This window comes from Martes martes (assembly GCF_963455335.1).
Source record: "Martes martes genome assembly, chromosome: 1".
Classification (NCBI taxonomy): Eukaryota; Metazoa; Chordata; class Mammalia; order Carnivora; family Mustelidae; genus Martes; species Martes martes.
In genome coordinates, this window is record NC_137888.1 from 67,470,460 (window position 1) to 67,495,717 (window position 25,258).

General features: G+C 41.7%; 1 protein-coding gene across 1 annotated transcript in view; it reads left to right on the forward strand.

Moving 5' to 3' along the window:
- LOC308341215 (uncharacterized protein) overlaps window positions 1–25,258 on the forward strand; it is a gene marked incomplete at both ends in the record, with an annotated part of 44,757 nt that overhangs the window by 17,883 nt on the left and 1,616 nt on the right. The window contains 5 exons of the mRNA XM_080800980.1: window positions 2,405–2,603; window positions 2,837–3,005; window positions 5,806–5,933; window positions 10,585–10,691; window positions 21,291–21,403. Of these exons, the coding sequence (XP_080657106.1) occupies window positions 2,405–2,603; window positions 2,837–3,005; window positions 5,806–5,933; window positions 10,585–10,691; window positions 21,291–21,403 (716 nt within the window). The remainder of the gene's footprint in view (window positions 1–2,404; window positions 2,604–2,836; window positions 3,006–5,805; window positions 5,934–10,584; window positions 10,692–21,290; window positions 21,404–25,258) is intronic.

Here is a 25,258-nt window from a genome sequence, read left to right on the forward strand (position 1 = left end):
GTGGACAGGAGGCTTTGGCCTGATGTTTGGAAAGTTCAACTCATTATACTGTATGATTCAAAACCCCCATTCAGAAGCCTGACACCCTTTATTATTCCTCCTCAAATGTATAATTACAAGAACCTGACAATTTTACATTTAGCAGCCAGTTTAAATGGATAGAAGAGGAGAAATATTCCATCTCTTTGCCCGCAATTTAGACATCTGTTTGTCCCAGCCTGTCCTGCCTCCAAGCAGCGCTGAACGGGAAGATGAGTGAGGCGGGTGGTTCTCAGACCGAGCAGCAGCAGAAACACCCAGAAGGCTTCTTATAATGCAGATCGCTAGGCCCTGCGCCAGGGACTGCTGGATCTGTAGGCGGAGGTGAGGCTGGAAAGCTTGCATTTCTATCAAGTTTCCTAGGGATGTGGATGCTATTAGCCCAGAGCCGACACTTCGAGAACCACGGCTTTAGAATCGAAAGAAAATCAGATTACCTACTCTTGTTTGATTTTGCTCAGTGAAGAACATCAGAGGGCAGAGATTCCCAGATGCCTCTTTTCTGCCAGGGAGACCACAGAACAGAGGGGGCCCAGGCCCCTTTCTGCCTCCAGCTTCTTTGTCTCATCCAGATCCAGTCTGACCCATGTCTGAGCCCCACGGCTCTGCACCAGCAGTCTGTGGGAACTGCCCTGGCCCTGGCGGGTGATTAACACTCAGGAGAGTGATGTCTGGCCTGGCCTATGCCCGTTCACAAGCATGTCAGGTCCATGAAGAGCCAGAAGATGGCTTACCACTAGAGGTCACTGAGAGGTCGTCAGGAATAGTCATCTGCAGAGAAGATAGCTTCCTTAGCCCTGTTCAGCCAGTCCTGCCATGTCACCTCTAGGTGCCAAAAGTTCCCAAAGGACTCAGCAAGGACTCAGGCATGTCCTGTCACCTGGGCCTACTCTGTTTCCTAGCCCAAACGCCATGCCGTACTTCCTAGGATTGTCTTAATTCTCAAGGAATTAGGACTGGGAGGGCCAGTATGTGACTTAGACACACCCTGGGAACAAGATGCAGCCATAAAATGGTCAATCCACAAGCCTGGGATAAATCAGACCTTTGCTACAGTACCAGTGCCTCCCAAGTGCCAAATTCACTTCCCCACATAAGGCATTAATTGTTTATAACATAGCCATGGTCCATAGGAATACTATGGCATTAAGGAATGCAAGTGTCCAGTTCAAAAGACAAGATGTAATCTTCAAAACTTTATTAGTTCCAAGTCAGGAAGTTACCGATTATAATCCTGAGAGCATTTTACTTGGGGATTTTATCCTGGAGTGATAGCCAAACAGTGGAAACCTTTGTGGACAGGTTCCAAGGTCCAAGGTGTGAATCATCCAATGCTAATTATACTTCGCTTCCTTAAGTCCTGCAATCAAGCTAACAGAGTTTCTGTTCTGGTTTATAAACATCTGGTAATTACACAGGAAATCACACATGTTCCTTGTTGATGGAAAGAAGCTATTTTTGAACAAGTGTTTTTATTTTTGAGTATTTATTTGAGAAAGAGCTCATGTGTGCAAGTGTGAGCAGTGGGGAGGGGCAGAAGGAGAGGGAGAAGCAGACTCCCCACTGGGCAGAGAGCTGGAGGACTTGATCCTAGGACCCTGGAATCATGACCTGAGCCGAAGGCAGACGCTTAACCGACTGAGCCACCCAGGCGCCCTGATAAAGATTTTTTTAAAATCGGCCTTATTAAAAGAAGGTCCTACCACAGTTGAACATTTGAGTTGTCCTTAAGCAAAATAAGCTGATGTCCAACAGAATGTGTGATTCCCACCTGTTCTGTGGTCCCAGGACAGGCCAGAAAGTGAGGGAAAAGAGGAGGAACCTCCCCAGGGGAACCTCTGGTTCCACAAAAATTTACCCTTGAACTTTGAGTGCTGGCCACACAGGAAATAGAGCTCTCTCTGGAAGGACCAAGAAGAGGTTCCTCAGCTGAGAAAGGGAGGGCATTCTAGGCAAAAGGGACCACATGAGCAAAGGCTTGGGGACTGCAAGTGCCCAGAGTGTTCAGTGTGTGGGGAGTTTGACATTCACTGCAGAGTGGTCGCTGGGTGAGAGGCAGAGGTGTACCTGAAAAGGCCAGGGGACCCACATGGCCCAAACCAATGAATGCTGTTGAGTTAGGCTTTCACCTGTGCGCAAGGTGGGAGCCACAATTCCTCTGAAGCAAGACAGTGACATGATGAGAATGGGATTTTTGAAAAGAACCTTGGACAGCATTGCAGAATGTGTCTTAGCAAGAGGGACATCTGGATGATGGGAGAGCCGTGTGGAGGCTACTACAGTAGCTCAGACAAGAGAAGAGAAAAGGCAGAATGCAGAGGGCAGTGATAGAATTATCTATAGAATTATAGATTATCTAATCCAGGTCCAGCTATATTTAAGGGGGGGAATTTGACAGGTCCGGATAGCCAGTTCAGTGAGGGTAGCAAGAAAGATCCTGAAGTTAGGGACCGTTGGCGGATCTTGGCAATGAACCAAAGAGAAAATGGGAAGAAACAAGGTTGGGCGAGTCCACATGGATCTGTGGAGTGGCTTCTGCGGGAGGTGTACGGTTGTCAGAAACTGTATCCGATCCTTGGGAGGCAGTGGCCGAAGGGGAGATAGCTTACAAAGCAGGTTCTTCCCCAGCGTGCTCTCATTCCAGTGTTTCAGTGACTTACAATATCCAGAAACAAAGCTGAAGATAGACAATGATATTTATTGTGTGCTAAGTTCCTCCGCAACCATTATTTCACCACACTTCCCGGTGGATCTTCGTAGTGCATCTAGGAAAGGAGTCTTATGATCTCTGTTACAGCACTGTGGAAATTTGGGTTCAGAGAAGTTCAGTGACTTTCTCGGGAGCCAAACAGCATTTTTTAGAGAGAGGTTTTACACCCAGAGATTCTGCTTTCTCTACACCATCTTGCCTCTTAGGTACAACTGGTGTTGCTAGGCCACCACTAAGTTCTTGGAGACAGAGGCGGGTAAGTGAAGTAGTCACTGTCGGGGTGCCTGGGTGGCTCAGTCAGTTAAGCATAGGCCTCTTGATTTGGGCTCAGGTCCTGATCTCAGGGTTGTGAGATAGATCGCCACGCTGGGCCCTGGGTGGGGCTCTGCTCTAGGTGGGGAGACCACTTAAGCTTCTCTCTGCCCCTCCCCCTGTCTCTCTCCCCCTCTCTTAAAAGAAAAAAAAAAGTAGGCATTGTCAGTGAGCTTGTTTTTGTTTTGAAGAAATGTGAAGATTAGGTAGAAATAGGTTGGTGTGAATACAGCTGGGGTGGGTCTTAATTACCAGGGCCCGAGCATGGACTCACCCTTACTCTGAGAAATTTGTTTTCCATTCAGAGAAAAGAATTTGGTTCTGTTTGAATTTTGGCTGAAGGTCCAAAGCAGGAAGTCCCTGTACTAAGCAGCATCAGTCTTCCTAACGCCCAGCAGGGCGCTGTGACTCCCTGAATTCTGCAGGATGGTTTGGACTTGCACTTTCCAAGCTGGTTATTTTTCGTGGGCAGAGATGATGTTGCAACCTTACTTACCACCAGGTGGGGGGAGACTTGGGTGGTTTCTCCCCGTGGGGGTGCAAGTGGTACCAGGTCAATCACAGACCCGCAAACTCTCTTTGTCTCCAATGGCACATGTTTGTGCCGTGTGGGCTAAGTTGGTGGGGTGGCAGGGGTACACTGGCAAAAACCGCGTCCTCCTTGCACACCTTGGCCACTGCCCAGGAATTTGGCCTTTGGCCTTGGCCCCACTGGCCTCATGTTCCATCACCTTTGCTTTCTGGCAGAAAGGGGGGCAAAAGGAAACGAGTGCCATGCGCAATCAGTATCCACATCATTAATCATTCTGAGCAGTAACTTTTCAAAGGCATTTATATTTGTAAAGAGATTTTACAGATAGAAAAGACATTCTATTCGTGTTCACGAATGGTCTCAAGGCATTGTTAGGTACATTGTATATGGAAAAACAATGAACAGTGAGATAAAAGTTTCCACAAAATTCTGTACTCGATTACTCATGGATTCATTCATTTGTTCAACAGTAATATGCCAGATACTGTTCTAATCTATTAGCACTGTCAAATTATTCATAACAGCTGTCATTTGCCATCATTCCCATGCCTGGATGTAAGGACAAATATGTTTGGACGAGTTAGGTTTATTCCCAGTGAAACTAAATGATGGGCTAGTTTTCATCCCTCCTAATGTGTTTTGAAGGAAAATAAGCCCATGGGGCGCCTGGGTGGCTCAGTCAGTTAAGCGTCTGCCTTCGGCTCAGGTCATGATCTCAGGGTCCTGGGATCGAGCCCCACATCAGGCTCCCTGCTCTGCGGGAAGCCTGCTATCCCTCTCCTATCCCCCCTGCTTCTGTTCCTGCTCTCAATATCTCCCTCTCTCTGTCAAATAAATAAATAATCTTAAAAAGGGGGGGGGGGATAAGTCCTGTCTATTTTATTTAACCATCCAGCAGATTAGATTTGTAACCAAAGACACCAATTGAATCTTTTTGAAGCATGCTTAAACAAACAAACAAACAAAAAAACAAAAAAACTGGCAAACTAGAATAGCCCAAAGTCTAGATTTATCACCTTTCCCTATAAAGTGACCTCTTTTCCGTGACTTGAAAACTTATACTTGGTTACCATTGACTTCTCTCTTCCTTGCTCTTCCTACATGCTAGTTAGCTTTCACTTCATGTCTGCTTCAGAAGGACAGTTTTGTTTCTTCTGTTCCCTGTTGGGTTCCCAGCACCTAGGACAGTGCCTGGCATGGAACAGAGCTCAGACAGACTTGTTGAATGCTGAATGAATTCAAGTACAGAAGAGTTCTGTCCACCCCTTGGGATTAGGTTCTCAAGTCAGCCTATTTAGGCAAAATTAGCATACAGCTCAGTGATTCTTCACAATCCTTTAAACTGCCCACACAATAAGCATTTAGGGATATGGTTTCTAAGTCCCGTGCAATTTCTTGGCAGCTTTGGAACAGATCATTGTTTGTCAGTTATGCCCCAGATGAAGTTGTCAGCTAGGGTTTAGTGGGTTATATTGCATACAAAGCATATAACTTTGAATACTTGGAGGCCTTTGGGAAGCCATCTGGCTTTGGGACCAGATTCATATCTGTCATCTCACACCTACTGAGTGGATGAACTGGCCATTATGCCCATGGTTTTTTCTCCTCCATCCCCTTCCTTTCTTTTTCTTTGCCAAACTCCTAAACTTGAGCTGGTATACATGAAATGTGTACATATGCCGTGCTACAGCACTGACACTGAACCTTATGAAAGCTGAATAGACCGATGGGGGTGAGTCAGACTCCAGGACCACTGACCTCTGTAGGGAAGTCTACAAAGGCAAGCTGGTTCTTTGTCTTTCAAATTTACCCTTCCAGAGCTCAAAAAATGTGGCAACTTTGCAGACTCTTTTAAAGAGCTGAATCCCTGGATAAGGACTATCACTTCCCCAGGTTTGGTGGACAGCTCATTTATCTTCTACCAGGAAATTTCTAAAGACATTTGTTTTCCTCTTTAGCCAAAGCAAAGGCAAAAATCTAAATCTTAAGTGAGATTTCCTTTCATACAGAGCAACTTGGGGCTTGCCATTATAAAGAATAAAGTATTTTTTTAAAGGACTCCTTAAATTGTATGTATTTCCTTCACTTTATTGCAAAATGCATCAAGTCAAAGAAGTACAATCTTAAAAAATAAAATTAACTTAAGTGGTGGTAAATGGGGGAGCTATTGTCTAAAAATAATAAAAACTATTATTTTCTTATAGGAATCAAGAAAAAAATTAAAGATTTGACTGAAGCTGGTCCTTGGTTAGTGAAGTTGTATCTGGCAGATAATGGCATAGACAGAAGAGGAAAAGAAGGAGAAAATGGCTTGTTGGAATTCACTCAAATTTTAACATGGTGAGTAGAAAAGAGGTTTTATTTGTTCGTCTTCTGAAATTAGGTGCTTGGGTTGAATCGTAGGGAAAATGACTTAACTGCAGTTTAATAACAGTGCCAGGTGAGGTTTTTAACTTCGAGAGGGAAGCAGTGACCCATTGTGATCTTGGTACGTGATCTTAAGGGAAGGCCTGAGATCATAAAAATGGCATGGCATTGTACATTGTTGTACATGAGCCACAGAGGGACTCCAAAGACCTCACTAGAAGCCCCATTTAATGAAGCTGGCAACTGAGGAAAGGCAGGATTTATGACCTCCAGATTTTTCTTCCGTGAAGTCAGCTATGTGACCTAAGGAAGAAAGGCAGTCCACTCAAGAGTCAGCACTGTTTGGTTTTTGATCACAAAGTTGTCTCAAGCTACTTAGGTAGAAAGACAAAGCTTTTCTCAAAAGCTGCTGGAAAACAAAATGTTTCCTTGCCATATTCATGCTGCAACCTTGGACATCTCTTTGTCCAGCTCTCCTGAATCCCACACCCAGTGGGCCAAACCACAAGTAAGCATTTGCAACTCTGTAGGAAAGCTTACTCTGTAGAGGGCTCCAGGTTTTCCATCTTAGACATCAGTACTGAGAGCACCTCAGGGCAATCAAGGGCAACAGAGCATAGTTCAGATTCAAGAGTTGAGAGCTTAATCGATGGCTATTTATTATTTTAGAAGAAAAAGATTCTTTTTCTAATATATTTGTTTCGGAAAGTTGGGAATTTCCAACTTGGATAGCTTGGCTGCTATTTTTATAGTTCTATTAATAAACTTCATTTTGTTACCCTTTTAATATATTGCTAGATTTAATACGTTGCTGCTATATTATCCTTTTAGTATATTGCTAACATTTTGTTAAGGGTTTCACATCTGTGTTCATCAGGGATATTTGTCCCTACTTTTCTTTTCTTGTAATGTTTTCCTTTGGTATTGGGATCAAGGTGATTTTGGCCTTACAGAATGAGTTAGGAAGTGTTCCCTCCTTTTCTGTTTTATGAAAGAACTTGTGTAGAATTGGCATTCTTTTACCTTTAAATATTTGGTAGAATTCACCAGCAAAGACACCTCAATCTGGAGTTTTCTTTATGGGAAGATTTTTTAACTACAAATTCACTTTCTTTAATAGATAGAAGTCTATTCTGGTTATTTTGGGAGGGGGTTGTTAAGCTTTGGTAGTTTATATCTTTCAAGCAATTTGTTCATTTTGGCTAAGTTTTCATTGTCTTAGAGTTGTTCATAATATTTCCTTCTCATCCTTTTTCTATCTGGAGCATCTGTAGTGATGTCTCCTCTTTTGTGCTTAATATTAATAATTTGTTTTCTTTCTTTTTTCCCCAATCAATATGATTAGAATTTTATCAATTTTATTGATCCTCTCGAAGAACTTGCTTTTGGTTATCTCTAATGTTTTAATTTTTTCTATCTCATTGATTTATACCCTTATTTTTATTGTTTCCTTTATTCTGTTTACCTGGGTTTAATATGCTCTTCTCTTTCTAGTTTATTAAGGTAGAAGCTTAAGTTACTGATTTTAACTTTTTGTTTTTCTAATGTAAATGGTTATAGTAACACTAAGCACTTTTTCATTGCATCCTGCAATTTTTGATATGTCATATGTTTTATTTTTTTATTTTTATTTTTTATTTTTTGTCATATGTTTTTTAAAGATTCTATTTATTTATTTGTCAGAGAGAGAGAGCACAAGCAGGGGGAGCAGCAGGCAGAGGGAGAAGCAGGCTCCCTGCTGAGCAAGGAGCTGGATTCAGTACTCCATCCCAGTACCCTGGGATTATGACCTGAAGACAGCTGTTTAACCTACTGAGTCACCTAGGTGTCCCATGATATGTTGTATTTTTATTGTTATTCAATTCAAACTATTTTCTAATTTCCCTTTTGATTTCTTTGACATATGAGTTATTTAGAAGAGTGCTATTTAGTTTCCACATATTTGTAAATTTTTCACATATTTTTCTCTGGTTGATTTCTAATGAAATTATGCTGTGATTGGAGAATATACTTGTTTTATGGCCCAGATTATGATCTATCTTAGTAAATGTTCCACATGCACTTGAAAATGTATATTCTGCTATATTTGGATAGAATGTTAAGAAATGTCAGTTAGGTCCAGTTGGTTGGCAACATTGTTATGGTTTTCTATATCTTTACAAATTTTCTGTTTACTTGTTCTATCAATTATTGAAAGAGGGATAATTGTGTCTTTGTATCTCCTTGCAGTTTAATCAGTTTTGCTTCATGTATTTTTAAAAAATATTTATTTTATTTATTTTTTAGACAGAAAGAGAGTTGGGGAAGGGGAAGAGGGATAGAGAGAATCTCAAGCAGACTCCCTGAGTGTGGAACCCAACGTGGGGTTCAATCCCAGGACCCCTAGATCATGACCTGAACCAAAATCAAGATCGGATGCTCAACCGACTGAGCTACCTGGGTGTCCCTTGCTGTATATATATATGTATATATATTTTTAAGTGATTTACTTTTTTTTTAAAGATATAATTAATTTACTTGAGAGAGAGAGCTAGTGGACACAGAGGGAGAGGGAGAAGCAGAAGCAGAGTCCCTGCTGAGCAGCGGGGCCAACACAGGGCTCGATCCCAGGACCCCGGGACCGTGACCTGAGCTAAAGGCAGATGCTTAACGGACTAAGCCACCTAGGCACCCCTGCTTCATATATTTTTAAAATCTGTTGTTAGGTGCAAAACATTTAAGATTAAATCACTTGAAGAATTGACCCTTATTATCATTATGAAATCGCCAGTAATATTTTTCTCTTATCTCTGGTAATATTCCCTTCACTGAAATATACTTTGATGAATATTAATATAGCTACTTGAACTTTCTTTGGATTAATATTAACATGGTATATCTGTTTCTGTCCTTTTACTTTTAACCTATATATATTTTTACAGTAACTTCTCTATAACTCAGTTTCCTCATTTGCAAAAATGGGGATAATAATCAAAAGAGTGTTATAGGGTTAAATTAGATCAGTTGTGTAACATGCTATATACAGTGCAGAGGGCTCCAGCTAGCACCTTTATACAAATTAGAAAAAGAACCCCTCTAGCTAGACAAATTAAAAGAGGCACCACCTCTGGCCATTGAGTCAGAGGAAGTAACCCTTTCTAGTCTATGCTTCAGGTCCCAGAACTTGGCAAACAGAGGCTGGCAGATTTCAGCCCCACTCACACCTTTGGAGGCCCCCTTGGTTCTGGGCACAAGTGCTTACACATGTGGGTGACCCTGATCACATCTGATGCACAGTGAATGCTCCATCAAACCTTAGCTTATGTGAAGCTGTGTGGTCTAGTGATTAAATCCATGGCCTCCAAAATCAGATGTATAATTGTTGAGTTGTGAAGTTGTTCTTCAACACTCTCCCTTCTCCTTCTAGAACCCCTGCTTCCTCCTGAAGCATTCCTGCTCTCACCCATCTTATCTGAAGGAATGGGACACAGACAGACAGTTCAGGAAGCCGAGCTAGGCAAGTTCTGATTAGATAGGCTATTTCCTTGGGAGCAAGATCTTTGAGAGGGAGAGTCTGGCAGAACCATTGAGCCCCACCCTTGAATGCTAGCTGCTGAATCAATAGACAGTGTGTACAGGGAGAATGACCTTGTATTTACTAATGATCTTAACTGAAATTCACATTCCCAGTGCATGGTAAACTCAAAATTGTTTTTATTGAAAGTCATATGATAATTTCTTTTAGAGCAGAGGCAATGTGTTAAATTCCTTTAATCTCTGCAATGGTAGATCATATGCATTTAGTAAGTGTGCACTCAATATAATAACATCACTGGTACTGCATTTTGCAAGATACTTTCATAGGAATTGTTTCATTCTGTTTTTACCACAACCTTATGAAATATGTAAAAGAGCCAGTTTGGGGCCCAATGTTACAGATGAGGAAGATGGGACCCAAGAGGGCACATGGCCTGCCCAGGATTACAAGGTTGACAGGAGGTAGAAGCTGACCAGGAGCCCAGGCCTTCGCCCTGATTCCATGTCTCCTCATGATGCCAGAGATTCTCTTAAGACCAGTTGGCAGGCCGGTGCTAGAGCATGAAGCAATTTTCAATAATCCTCAAAGAGATTAGGAAAAAAAGATAGATGGAGGATTTGTTTTTCATAAAGCTAAGCTTACTTAGTTTTAAAAGCTATCCTTTATTCTGAGACTATGCCCTTTCTAATTTTGTGTAAAAATATTTGTTCTTTTAAGTGTTGCTAGGTGAGAACTGTTATTTGTTTGATGTACTAAAAGTTGAGCTTTTTGACATTTTGCTGGTGTGCAAAATCCTCTAAGACTGGGAAGCCCTGCGCAATACCACACCATATCTTCTGAATAAATAAATGAATGGAAGCTATAAGGCAACTTAAAGTCTTTATCCCACCAATTGACTTAAGAGAGGTGTTCAAACTAGAGAGATTAAATTGGAAAAGCCTGCATTCAGTTTCAAATTGGGTCAGTGTATCTTTGTTGGAAGGGGGCATCAAGGAGAGTGTTGAGGACCTAAGAAAAGAGATCAGACTCCAAAGTAAGTGGACTGAGTTTCTTTGAGTAACTGTGCTTGGCAAGATGCCATTTTGATTTGTCGTTTTCTTTGGCCAGCCTGATCACATACTCTGCTCACTTAAGGGAAATTGACCTCAGAAACAATGTCCTGGGAGAGATGGCTGCTGCTGACATACTTGAAGCACTGAGAGCCAGAAAGACAGGTAGAGTGTGGTTTGTGTTCCCTTCCACTTGTCCACGTCTACTCACCCCTAAATGCTATATTGTTCATAGCTTGCTCTACTTTTTTCATCAAATAACTGGCCTGAGCTATGTGATGACCAGGAGCACTGTCATAAGCCACCTACCCTTATGTCCATTTGCTCCATGATTTGCACAGTGTTCAAGAACTTTTCTGATGTCATAGGTTGTTTTTGACCTAAGCACAGTAGTCTCCCCTTATGCATGGGGGACATGTTCCAAGATCCCCAGTAGATGCCTGAAACTGCAGATAGGACCAAACCCTACAAATACTCTGGTTTTTTTTCCTATACAAGCATACTTATGAGAGTTTAACTTATAAATGGGCACAGTAAGAGATTAACAATAATAAATAGTAATCTAGAATACCTATGACAGTATACTATAATAAAAATTGGTGAATGTGGTCTCTCTCTCAAAATATCTTACTGCACCGTACTCGCTCTTCTTCTTGTGATGATGAACAATGATAAAACCTGCATGAGGACATGAAGGGAGGGGAATGACACCATGGCGTTATGCTACTACTGACCTTCTGATGATTCCGCAGAAGGAAGACCATCTGCTTCCTGACCATGGGTAACAGGAGCTGTGGAAAGAGAAAACACAGATTAGGGGCGGGCTGCTGTAAGCAATATTATCTGAGGGACCCTCTCCTATTCTCTATTCTCCCCCGCAGCCCAACCTGCAGGTAGTTTTCCAGACAGCAATTGGAAAACTCAAGCAACATCCTTGCAAGATTCTGACTCGCTTGCTGGACTGTCAAAGATTGCTTAATTGTGATTGACATCAGGAGAGTATGAATGGTCCCTTATGACCATGTAATCCTTTGAAAATGAGAGAATCACATATGGAATGAGTTATTTATTTAACATGGGCTAACCCTGCCCTCCTGCTTTCATTAATATGCATGATCACAATTAATGATAGCCGTTCTTACTGCTGATAGAGAGAAGATGAGGAAGCGGCATTTCCAATAAAGCTCAGGGTCACCTGGGTGGCTCAGTGGGTTGAGCCTCTACCTTCGGCTGAGGTCATGGTCTTTCAGGGTCCTGGGATGGAGCCCCGCATCGGGTTCTCTGCTCAGCAGGGAGCCTGCTTCCCCCTCTCTCTCTCTGCCTACTTGTGATCTCTCTCTCTCTCTCTCTGTCAAATAAATAAATAAAATCATACATAAATAAATAAGCAAATGGGGGAGAGACTTATATAAGACTGATAAATCACAGACCCGTACCCTTGAAACCAGTAATACATTATATGTTAATTAATTGAATGTGAATTTTTAAAAAGGCAGGGAAGAAATTTTGTCATTATCTGGCAAGTTACATGGAGAGAATTAAGTAGTAAAAGCATTGGATTGGTCTTTATCATTTCTTTGATAAAATGACCTTAGAGACATGGCATAGTTTTAAATTGCATTTTTTTTTTCTAACACTGGCAGTTTTTTTTTTTTTTAAGATTTTATTTATTTGACAGACAGAGATCACAAGTAGGCAGAGAGGCAGGCAGAGAGAGAGGGGAAGGCAGGCTCCCTGTGGAGCAGAGAGCCCGACTCGGGGCTCGATCTCAGGACCCTGGGATCATAACCTGAGCCAAAGGCAGAGGCTTTAACCCACTGAGCCACGCAGGTGCCCCCTAACACTGGCAGTTTTAAAGAGAAGAATTATAACATTACTGTCTACTGTGTTGCCATTTTTAAACTAAAACCACTGCATCATCATTTCTTCACAGCCAACCAAATGATCCCAAGATTTTTGAACTATCCCTTTATTTTGGAGAAACAGAACATCTACTTCTAGTTCACTTGAGTTGAATTCAAATGCAATGGAATTACTGTTCTAAAATGAATTTAAATTAGACTTTAAACTCAATAGGCTGAAAGCAGGTTAGTGATTTCATTTGGTTTTCGTTAGCACAGTGGTCACTTCCTCACCACACCCTGTGGTGGAAGACTTGATTAATGGCTGCAGGCAATCTTCAGTCATTACTGTAGTGAGTGCCAATGATGGACAGTCTCAGCCGATTTGACGAAAAATGGTTCTCATCAAATACTTATTTGGGGCCTGCTTAGTAAATGGTTCAATTTGTGTGAATGGGAAAGATGATTATGAAATACCCACCTGAAAATACAGCTTTTCATTTAAAAAGCATTAAAAAACAATGTATAGTTCAAGAAAGCATTTTCCCCCAAATACGGTAGTATATATCATGAGTAGCTTGAATGCATCCACATTTTGAACCAAAATAATTATGGCATGTTTCTGATGGAGCACTTAAGATCGTTAGTTTGAACACCAAGAAAGACTCCTCAAAACGGGGTTAGCTGATTGGATTCTACAGGGAAATCTCTTGCCATTTAGCCTTAATGGCATCCTTTTAAACATTAAAAGCAATTAGTAATATCAGTGATTATAGAACTAATGTTCTTCTTTTGATTGTTTATGTGTTCTTATAATTTGCAAGTTAATAACCTAATTTCTAATCCTGATTCTACTTCTTTCATGAAATCCAAATTAACAGCCCTAAGACATTTATTTGTCTACCAAGGAATTCTTAATGAACTACCTTTAATGACGGAACACACACACATAATGAAAGCTTTCTCAGAAACAGCAGTGACCTCACTTGTTTTTTGTTTTGTTTTGTTTTTTAAGATTTTATTTATTTATCTGAGAGAAAAAGAGCGACAGAGGTAGCAAGATAGGGCACGAGTGTGGTGGAGAGGGAGAAGCAGGTTCTCTGCTGAGCGGGGAGCCCAATGAGGGGCTTGATCCCAGGACCCTGAGATCATGACCTCAGCCAAAGGCAGACGCTTAACTGACCAAGCCACCTGAGCACCCAGCAACCTCACTTGTTACCAATTAAAAGAAAAAAAAGTTTAGCAGAGGGAAAAACTGCTGTTTACATCTTATAGGGTTGCTTTTTTACTAATTTAAAAGAAAAAAACAACAGAAGACTTTAGGGTTCAATTCAGTTATCCATTCTTATTTATTTGTTTCAACATTAATTTATTAAATGCTGTAGAACAAGACAAAGGGGGCCTGCAGTGATCACTGAGCCAAATGCAAACAGGCTCATTAAATGACCTGGCTTGAAATAGCCACAGGCCCTAACTGACCAATTACAAAGAGGTACAGGTCCTAAAATTTAAATAAAGGGACAATTCCGTAGTTCCTTGCCTCCTCACTCTGCCCTGTAACTGTGGCCCCTCACCACCGCCTCATAGCCAGACAGTCCTTTGCTGTCCTGTCCACCGCTTTTATCTCTTTTATTCTACCTTCGGTGAATTCTTTCACCATCCATGTTGCCAGACTCCGCCCAACCAGAGCACCCAATCGGGACACCCTACAAATGCCAGGCCTTGTTTGAGTTGAGCAGTGACTCCCTGCTTTCATGGATCTGACTTCCTAGTGGATGACAGACGGTAAACCAACTATATAGAGAAGTGAAATAAATATTATTGTATATCATTTGGGGCTCATACTTAAGGGAACAAATAAAGCAAGAAAAGGAGATAAAGCATATATGTCAGGGGATGGGGAGTTTAGTTGAGGTAGCCAGAGAAGACTGTATTAAGAAGAAACGTTTGAGTAAAGACGGGAAGGTGTGCGGGAGCAAGCCACGTAGATACCTGGGAAAAGAGCAGTCCAGGTAAGCAGAGCAGCAGGTGCAGAGGTTTATGGCAGGAGACCAGCTGATGTGTTCTATTTTTTTTGTAAAGATTTTATTTATTTATTTGACAGAGAGAGATCACAAGTAGGCGGAGAGGCAGGCAGAGAGAGAGGAGAAAGCAGGCTCCCTGCTGAGCAGAGAGCCCGATGCAGGCTCGATCCCGGGTCCCTGAGATCGTGATCTGAGCCAAAGGCAGAGGCTTAACCCACTGAGCCACCCAGGCGCCCCAGGTGGTGTGTTCTAAAGCCAGCGTGGAAGCCAGTATGGCTGGAGTGGAGTGAGAAAGAATGGGAGGGTCGTAGGACAAACAAATTCCAAGAAGCGAGCATGGAGGGCAGGGGGCCTTTCTGGGCAACTATGAGGACCTTGGTTTTTAACTCTATTGAGATGGAAAAGCATTGGGGAATTTTGAGAGGAGACCAGATCTGACCCACATCTTAACAGGATTACTCCAGATCTAAGTTGAAAACAGATTTCAGAAGAGGGTAAAAGAAGGAAGACCAGTTAGGGAGTTGTCTCTGGAAAAATTAAACAGAGCCTTTCAGCAGACCCAGGACACGCAGCATGGCGGAGACTGAGGGTGGAATAAGCTAAAAAGAGGAGGACTAGGGAAAATTCTACACACTGAACACTTGGGGCTCAGCCTTTACCATTGCCTGAGCCACCTTTGTCTGCCCTGCTTCTGGAGGCTTGTGGATATGTAGAAGACTGGGGTGTTCTTTTTATTTATTAATTTATTTACTTTGAGAGAAGCATGCACAAGAGAGCAGACGTGGAGGGAAGCGGGCAGAGAGAGAGGGAGAAAGAATCCCAAGCCAGCTCCAAGCCCAGCAGGAGCCTGACACAGGACTTGATCTCACAACCCTGAGATCATGACCTGAGCCAAAATCAAGAGTCAGATGCTTAACTGACTGAGCCACCCAGGCGCCTCTGGGGTGTTCTTTGATAAACTGAATAGCCCCAGAGAAAGAAACAACAGATGCTGACCCCTGGCCATGCCCTCTTCATTCAAAGCCGCCCAGCAGGGAAGCAAGCCCTGCTCAGACAGAGGAGCTTCCCATTAGCCTTTGGATGCTTTGTGCTTCACTGTGAACAGAAACCTGAGAATCTCCAGACCCTTCACGTGAGTCTTCAACATAGGAAACCAAGCCTGAAACACAGAGACAAAGAGAACTCTGAAGATACAGAGACAGGAAATTTTTAAAAAAAGGAAAGAAATTAGTTACAACTTCTCCAGGGAAACAGAAGATAATGCATCTGTAAAACAACAGGATGCTAGGAAAAAAGAATAATTGGAAAAATAAGAAAAAGCTCTTGGCAAATAAAAATGATAGCCAAAATAAAAATTTCAAAACCAATGTTGAAAGATGAAGTCAAGCAAGTCTTTAAAAAGTAGAACGAAAAATTGGTGAGACTATATGAGACAGGGTCAGTCTATGAACGCCAGCATTTAACTCATAGTTCAGAAAGAGAGACCAGAGAAAAGCGGGGAGAGGCCATTGTCAAATAATTGTCAAATACATCAGGAACTTTCCCTGAACCAACAGACATAAATCTGCATGTTGAAAGAGCCCATTGAGCGCCCAGCAACAGGGAATGATAAATGCTATATCACCATGGCATTTAGAACACTAGGAACAAAGGGGAGAATCTAACAACTTACAGCTAAATACCGTATATTCTATACTAAGGACTGGGACTCAGAAGGACATCAGATTTCTGACTGGACTCTAGAAACTGTGCGGTGCTGACATGACAACTCTGTGAGAACTCTATACATTTCCAACTCCTAACCAAGCATGAGGATGAAGTAAAGATGTTTTTAGTGCACAAGAACTCAAACTGTGTGCCTCCTGTTTCCTAGGAAGCTCCCAGAGAACACATTTGAGCAAAGTAAGAGTAAACCACAAAGATGAAGAATGGAGAATCCTGAAATCAGGAGAACCAATACAGAAAAGTGGAAAGGGAATTCCAGATCACGGTTGAGGGTCAGAATGAGTCCAAATTGGAGCCAGAAAATAGAACACGTCAGAAAGGAGGGACACTGCAGTAAAAACTGAATAGAGCATTGGACATACTGAAGTATTTTGTAAGAAATATGGGTGTATGGCAAAGAAAAGAAATTGGGGGTAATTCTTAGAATAGGTACACAGAAAACAATGCAAAGGAAAAAGACAATTATTAACTCAGAAGAAAGTCATGTAAGTGGGGCACCTGGCTGGCTCAGTCAGTACAGTGTGTGACTCCTGATCTTGGAGTTGTACATTCAAGCTGGGTGTAAAGATTACTTAAAAATAATCTTTAAAAAAGTTATATAAGAAAGGGAAACACTGTGAACAAAATGTATATGACCATACCAGTCAATACACCAAGTGTTGATTTAACTAAAAATTGTGAAATATCACTATTGGGAGGTTTGGTGAGAGGAAGTGATAGCAGTCAATATATAAAATTTTTCCTGGAGGGGCTTCTGGGTGGCTCGGTTGTTAACTGTCTGCCTTCGGCTCAGGTCATGATCCCAGGATCCTGGGATCAAGCCCTGCTTTGCAGGAAGCCTGCTTCTCCCTCTCACACTCCCCTTTCCTGTGCTCCTTCTGTCACTGTCTCTCTCTCTCTCTCTGTCAAATAAATAAATAAAGCCTTAAAAATAAATAAATAAAATAAATTTTTAGTGGAAATACCAATAATATTAAACACTTTGTTTGAAATAGGGCAGTAAATCTCATGAAAAACAGATGAGTGAGTTAAAAGTGGTTGTCTCTGGAGAAGAAGACTGGGGGTGTTGAGGCGAAAGGCAAGGGTCTGTCGCTTTTCATTATAAACTTTTTAGCCCTATTTAATTTTTTAGCTATAAGTATGCATTACTTTGTTTATATTTTTAGAGAATTGAAAACTGGATCGCTTTCTACCATGTGATTTATTGTTATGTAATTCCATGTCAATATCTAAAACCATCTTTTTAAAAAAGACTTTATTTATTTGAGAGAGAGAGAGAGCGAGCGCACTAGTGGGGTAGGGGCAGAGAGACAAGCAGACTCCCCACTCAGTGTGGAGCCTGATTTGGGGCTCGATCCCAGGACCCTGAGGTCATGACCTGAGCTAAAGGCAGATGCTTAACCAACTGAGCCACCCAGGGAGTCCAATATCTAATACTATCTTAAGTCACCTTAGCTTCCACTAAGGAGTTGGAGACCTCACACACTCTATAGAATGTTTATGAATGGCTAGAGTTTCATAAAGAAGTGAAAAAGATGACCAGAAGTATGGTGTTAGGGAATATGACTGTCTTTTGTGGGTGTGGCTATTGCATGACTCCTCTGAGACCTCCAGCTGGCCCCCATACCGCACTACTGGCCCCCAGCACTCCTCACAGCCTGAGCATCTGCCTCCTGACTGTTGCAGTGGTCAAGACTGGGGCCTTGTTTTCTTATTGAAACTCCTATCTTCCTCTACATTTGAACCTGTCTTCTTTTTTTCAACTCTGAGCTTTGTTTTTCTCCCTGACTACGATTTCTTCCTATTTGCTATTGAATTCTGCCTCAGTTAGAGGTGATATTTGGCTACGTGGAACAGGACCAGATATAGTGGCTTCATCAGCTAGCGGAGGACTGAGCCGGTGTAGACCCGTCCCGGCATCATGCCTTTCTCTTTCTCCACCATCAGCCTTAGCAGATGGTTTATATCCTCATAGCTGTAGGTGGCTGCTTCACTGCGAGCCTCCCGTCTTCATTCCAGACCAGAAGAAGGAAGGGACAAGGAGAAAGTACCGGTACCTATATGAGGAAGTCTCAGAAATCCCCCAGCACAATTATGCTTATTTCCAGCTGGTCAGAAGCACGTCACATACCCATCCCTAATTTTTAGCTTGGCACATTGCTACCCTAAGAAAAATCTGAGCTCTGTTAGAAAATAAGGTCAGAAAAGGTATTAGTCAGGGAACTACAAGTATTTGGCTCAAGCTCCTTTAGATTATGATCAATAGGTCAGCTGGTCTACACCAGACCTGGTCAAAGGCTTTTGAAGCCAGTGACCCCTCCAGAGTGGCCCAAGTGAGACACCAGGGTCTTTATTAGACATTCCACATGCCCCTCAAGTCACCTAGCAGACCTGCATCTGTATAACCTTCTGCTCTATAAGGAATCACGGAAGACACTGGGGCAAAATTAGACCCAGGAAACATGAGTGCTTCTCAATCTAGGCACAGCCCTGGGAGACTATTGCCTTAAATTTTATTATGGCCGGCCCCACCCTCAAGTATCAGAGCAATGTTCCCGCCACAACCACACCTTTTTTTGTGATGACCCACAGGAATGACCCATGGACTAGAATGATCACACCGAGTACCAGCAAGTACTGCTCACCGGAGGAAAACATCCAAATAGCGCTTATCTTCCAGGCACATATGTACCACCCAAGTCCTCAGTGACACAGTTTCTGGCCCTTTCTAAGTCCTGAAATTATGAGCTGTATTGTCTTATATCTCCAGGTCACTTACCCATTTTCATCCCTCTTACCCTCCACTACCCTTTACTGTGCCCAGCCTGATTTTTTCCCCACATCCTTACAACCATTTTCATGTTTCAACTTCAACTGACCCTTTGGAGGGTCAGGCAGTACTATTTTTAAATACTTATTTATAGCACATGCACTACTATTTTTAAGGTTCTTCTTTTTCCTCTCCACCATATTTCCTACTTACCTTCCTGCTTCTGGCTTCTTCCTGGTGTATCCTGACCCCCAGAAATGACAGCCTGGGGCCCCTGGGGCCCTGCAGGCAGGACCCGGCCATCTGGCTGATGAGAAACAGGAATGGGGGAGAAGGGCAAGTGCCATGGGAAATAACAGAAGGATGGGTTGACACAGTCTCTGTGAATGGCATGCTAGGTATTTGAGTCTTATTATTCTGATCCCAATTCTGATGTGTGGGAGTAGGTTTCCCACACACCACCAAGCAATTCCCAAATACTAGCTGGGTGGCCTACAGTTCAACTCCATTCTGACCCTACCTACCGGGAGCTTAGCATCAGATTCCACAGGTTAAGGGCTCAGTCCCACAAGACTGTCCCCTCCCTACCACCACCACGTCAGACATCAATAGCAAGTCCATATTGTTACCTGGGCTTCTGACTGACTGGGCATAAAGCTGAGGTTCTCATGAGCCCCTCCTTGGGTTTGATTAATTGGCTAGAATGGCTGATATGACCTAGGAAACCAGTTTATTCATGATTGCTGGGTTATCATAAAGAATACAAATCAATAGCCAGATGAAGAGATACAGAGGGTGAGGTCTTGAACAAAGCAGCTCTGTCCTCATGGAGTTTGGAGCCCAGCATGGTGGCACGTGGAAGCATTCTGATTTCCCAACCTGGAAGCTCTTAGAACCCCATCCTTCAGATTTTTATGGAGGCTTTATTACTTAGGCATGGTTGATTAAATCATTGGCCATTGGTGATTGATTCAACCTCCGGCCCCTTTCCCCTCCCCGGAGAATCAGGGTTAGAGAAAGCTCTAACATTCGCTCTATGGTTGGTTCCCCTGGCAACCAGCCCCATCCTTAGGTGCTGTCCAAAAGTCTCCTCATTAACATAAACTCAGGTGTGGTGGAAAGGGGCTTGTTATGAATTACAAGGCACCCATTTCACCTTTACCGCTCTAAGGCGTTTTAAGGAACTGAGAACAAGGGACCAAATATTATATTTAAGTTTTCTTTTTTAAAAAAAATCCAGTGGAGTTAACGTGGAGTGTTATATTAGCTTCAAGTGTACATTACTCAGTGCTCATCGTGGTAAGTATACTCTAAACCCCATCACCTATTTTACCCATCCCCCCCACACACCTAAGAGACTAAAAGATGCTCCCATTTCTCTTATTGGTCAGGAAATTCCAAAGGTTTGGGAGCCAGGAACCCTGGGCAAAGACCAAGTATATATGGGAAATCTGAATAATCCAAATATGTATTTCCTAGAAATCACAATATTGCTGGATTGTATAGGAAAATCAATGAGAAATCTTGGTTTCAAGTGCTACAAGACCAACACAAGCTGATCTAAGTACACACACACCAAACTGTTGACCCATAATATAACTAAAAGTCCAGGGGTGGTTCTAGCTACAGGTCTAGCTGGATTTAGGGGTTCAAGTAACACTACCTACCTTCCTCTCCTGGAAATTCTGCTTGTGCTGACTTTATTCTCAGGCAGGTTCTTCCCACACAGTGGCATTTTGGGCAGCACAGGCCATACATTTAAATTGTACTGGTTTAATCTCAAGAAAGAGCTTTTCTCCTGATTTCACAGGACCATCATGAGTTACATGCACACCGTTAACCAATCGCTGTGTCAGGGAGAGTAAATCCACTAATTCACCAGATCCGGGTTATGTGCCCATCCACCCCTGGAGCACAGGGGAGTGGAACCCCAAAGTAAACTCAGGATTCTGTTCCAGAAAGAAGCTAAAATAAATGCAAGCTGGACAAGTAAAACCAAGAGAGGTCCAGTGAAGATGGAGAGTCAATGAAGTATTAGAGGTGATGAATGACAAGATAAGAGTTTCACTTTCAGATGATTAATCTGGAAGTAGATTGCAGGATGGATTTGGGGGCGGGGAAGTCTGAAGCTCTGAAGACCAGTTGGAAGACTACTACAATTATCCAGGTAAACATGTGACTTTAGGAATGGGAAAGAAAGGGCTGGAATGAGATGTTATTATAGAAATAAATTGTTATGGATCACTCACCTCAAGAAGATATAGGCAAAAGGTATTAGGTGAGAGGAAAGTTGCCCGGTTAATAAGAATATGGGAGAATGCCCCTCTCAGAAGCTAAGATCCAATTCATCAAATGGAGTTGTGAGATATCCTACCGATTTACTACTATGTTCTTCCCCTCTCAGGTAAACTCCCAGTCTTAAAAATTACAGTCACTCCTCAAATGTCTTCTGATACCTTCAGATCTATTTGGAAAAATAGCAGGAAATCTAGGATTACCAGTAAAAAGAAGAAGAAGGTATGCTCTTGGATGTCTGTGTCTGTGAGTTGCAGCCACCAGGGGAGTGTGTGGTTGGACCCTGGGCACTAAATTGGGGTAGGAGCCACCCCCAGCAGATTTTGCACTTGATAAAATCATGAGAATTTTGGTTCTAGGTAATAGTATCCCAAACCATCCGTCCATCTTAATGGATGATTGTATTAAAGGATAAGTAGTAGGAAAAAACATAGTTCCCTCAAAGGTTGGTGCAAACCTTGTCTCCTCTCTTCAACTTTCCCTCCCTCCCCTCCCCCCCACAATCCTGGTACCTGTTAGCTTATTGTGGATCTGAAATGGTGAATTTACCTGAACTATTTATGAAACATGTGGGATCTATTAGGTGGTAGTGCTTTATATATGTTTACTCTCTATTGTATGAAGTTGAACTTCCTTTTTTCTTCTTATAATTTATGAATTTTGTGTTCATTATTTCACAGGGTAAAAACTGAATATGGATGCTCTATCTTTATGGATGCTCTCTGTTTCCATGGCCAACTGGACATGTGTAGAAAGATCTTGCTTGTTCTATAATAAGAATTTCACTGGAGGGGCACCTGGGTGGCTCAGTGGGTTAAGCCTCTGCCTTCGGCTCGGGTCATGACCTCAGGGTCCTGAGATCGAGCCCCGCATCGGGCTCTCTGCTCAGCGGGGAGCCTGCTTCCTCCTCTCTCTCGTTCTCTGCCTGCCTCTCTGCCTCTTGTCTGTCAAATAAATAAACAAAATCTTTAAAAAAATAGCAGTTTTCACTGGAGCCAAGCCCCTTTCAAGTTCTAAAATTTCATGACTAATTTATGAAAGTTCAAAGTAGCGTTAACCCTATTATGCTCATCATTTTCTAAAATGTGGGTTTCACAGTTGGCCTTAGTAAAAATAGGTAGGATTCTTCTCTGGTGCTTCTCATGCACATGTGAAATTTAAAAGTTGAAGGAAGTCATGATCTTTATCGAAGAAACAGTCTTCTTTCATAAGTATATCTATAGTTGGGAACAATAAGAATGTTTGGAAATAACCACTTTCTGAAAGATGACATCCCCCCAAATGGGGATCTTCCATAAATGAGGAAACTTCTAATCACTTTAACCACTGCCCCCTCCACCCCAAATGAAGATGTCTGCTCCCATGGGAAAGAGAAGAGGTGTGGTTGACTGATGTATGGATGATAAATTGGATTAGCTGGAAGTTATATGCCATGACAATATGGTGCAGGGATGGAAAGATGGGGAAAGAAATGGGCTGGAATTCTCTGTGGAAAACCGCTGTTTTCCAGGTGTGTGACGTTGGCCAACTCAGTTAACCTCACTGAGCCTCAGTTCTCCCTGATAAGATACAGATAGAATAGCACCTGTCTCATATGGTGAGCCCTGAATGAGATGACACGTGTCAAGCATTTTTGGACAATATTGATTTATAGTATTGCATGCTCAAATATAAATATTAGTGGCAGTTATTGTTGATGTTAGAATTGAGTGACTCCAGTTATTTCACTTGGAAAAGCTACACAAGAAAAATAAAAAAGAAGAAGAAAAGACTTAAGACCTTTCCATTTTGAAGTAAAAAACAAAACAAAACAACCTACACAAAAAGCCAGTCTGTTGGGGTGCCTGGCTGGCACAGTCAGTAGAGAATGCGACTCTTGATCTCAGTGTTGTGAGTTCAAGCCCCACGTTGGGTGTGGAGCCTATTCAAAATAAAAAGTAAAAAAAGACCTGTACCCCTGAAACAAATAATACATTATATGTTAATAAAAATAAATAAATGAATGTATATTTTTTTAAAAAGCAAGACTGTCATTCATACTATGTACAAATCAAGTTCTGGCAAATCTGTGGAACCAAACTATCTGTGAAAGTGAGGATATTTATAGTAAATTGTGTTCAACCTTTAATATCTTATTATCTAGCTAGGAAGACAGGATCCTCACATGTTAAAAGTAAACAATAACAGAGTATGAGAATTGAAATGATATAACATCTTCAGAATTTGTATATCCAATGTGTGAGGCCTCCTGAGAAATTGTACCAGCTTTAAAAAAAAAAAAAAAAAGGACCTTTTTGAAATTTGCCACAGACATCCTCTCGGTGGGAATGTAAAATCTGTGTGCCTCTTTACAAGTCTTTTGACATGGTCTATCAAAGTGAAAAATATACAACTTTTGACCTAGGTATTTGAGAAATTTATTTTACAAATATTCTCTCACACATGTGTAAGCAAATACTTATAATGATGTTTAATGCAGCACTGTTTATTATACCTTGGAAACAGCTTAACATCTCTCAAAGGATTCTCAGGGAAATAAATCACAGGGAATGTATGTGGTGTAATACTGTGTAGCATCAAGAATAATGTGGATAAGGGAGGGCTTCTGTGGAAAGCTGTCCTACTCATACTATTAAACAAAAAGAGCAGGCTGGAGGGGCACCTGGCTGGCTCAGTCAGTGGAGCATCCAACTCTTGATCTCAGGGTTGTGAGTTTGAGCCCCATGTTGGGTGTGGAGATTACTTATAAAAAAAAAATGTTTTTTAAAGCAGGCTAGAGAATAGTGTGTGTTAAAAAACTCATATGAGGATGCATTGATATAATATGAGCCAGCGGGGCACCTGGGTGGCTCAGTGGGTTAAAGCCTCTGCCTTCGGCTCCGTGCTCGATCCCAGGGTCCTGGGATTGAGCCCCCCATTGGACTCTCCACTCAGTGGGGTGCCTGCTTCCTCCTTTCTCTCTCTCTGCCTGCCTCTCTGCCTATTTGTGATCTCTGTCAAATAAATAATAAATAAAATCTTTAAAAAAATAATATGAGCCAGCAATCCCATTTCTGGGTATATACCCAAAAGAAGTGAAAGCAGGATTATGAAGAGATACTTGTATACTCAAGTTCACAGTGACATTATTCACAATATTCAAAAGGTGCAAGCAACCCTGATGTCCACTGACAGATGAACGGATAAGCAAAGTGTAGTCTATCCACACAGTGCAGTATTATTTGGCCTTAAAAAGGAAGGAAATTCTGACGCATGCTGCAACACAGATGAAACTCCAAGGCACTGTGCTAAAGTGAAATATAAACAGTTACAAAAAGACAAATACTGAATGATTCTACTCATATGAGGTACCTAGGGTAATCAAACTCAGAAACAAAGAGTGCTGGTTGCTGGGAAAGAAGGGGAGATAGAAAGTATAGTTTTGGTTTTGGAAAATGAAATAGTTCTGGAAAGTGTTTGCATAACAATGTAAATGTCCTGGGGTACCTGGGTGTCTTAGTCAGTTAGGCATCTGACTCTTGATCTCAGGGTCATGAGTCAAAGCCCCGTGTTGGGCTCCATGCTGGGTGTGAAGCCCACTTTAAAACAAAACAAAAAAACAAAAACAATATAAATATACCTAATACTACTGAACTCTGCACTGAAAATGGTGGCAAACTTCATTATGTATATTTTATTGCAATTAAAAATTTTTAGGGGCACCTGACTGGCTCAGTCAGTAGAGCCTGTGACTCTTAATCTACACCTTGGGTGTAGAGATTACTTAAAAGTAAAATCTTTTAAAAAATTTTTTAATGATTGTAATGTGTCTGTTTGTATATATGTAGAAACTTCTGAGAGTATTAACAACACTTGCTTTTTTTCATTGCATACACATTTTACTATTTTAACATTTTTATAATTCATGAACTGCTAATTTTAAAAACTTGAAATTATTCAATAAACATCAGTAGCAGCACTTTTTCCTTGCTATGTGCCCCAATGCCAAAAAGAGTGGAAGAAACACAGTAAGTGCTGTGATTTCCTGGAAGTATTAGAATATATATTGGCAAAGAGCAAAGATGAGTAAGTTTTCTC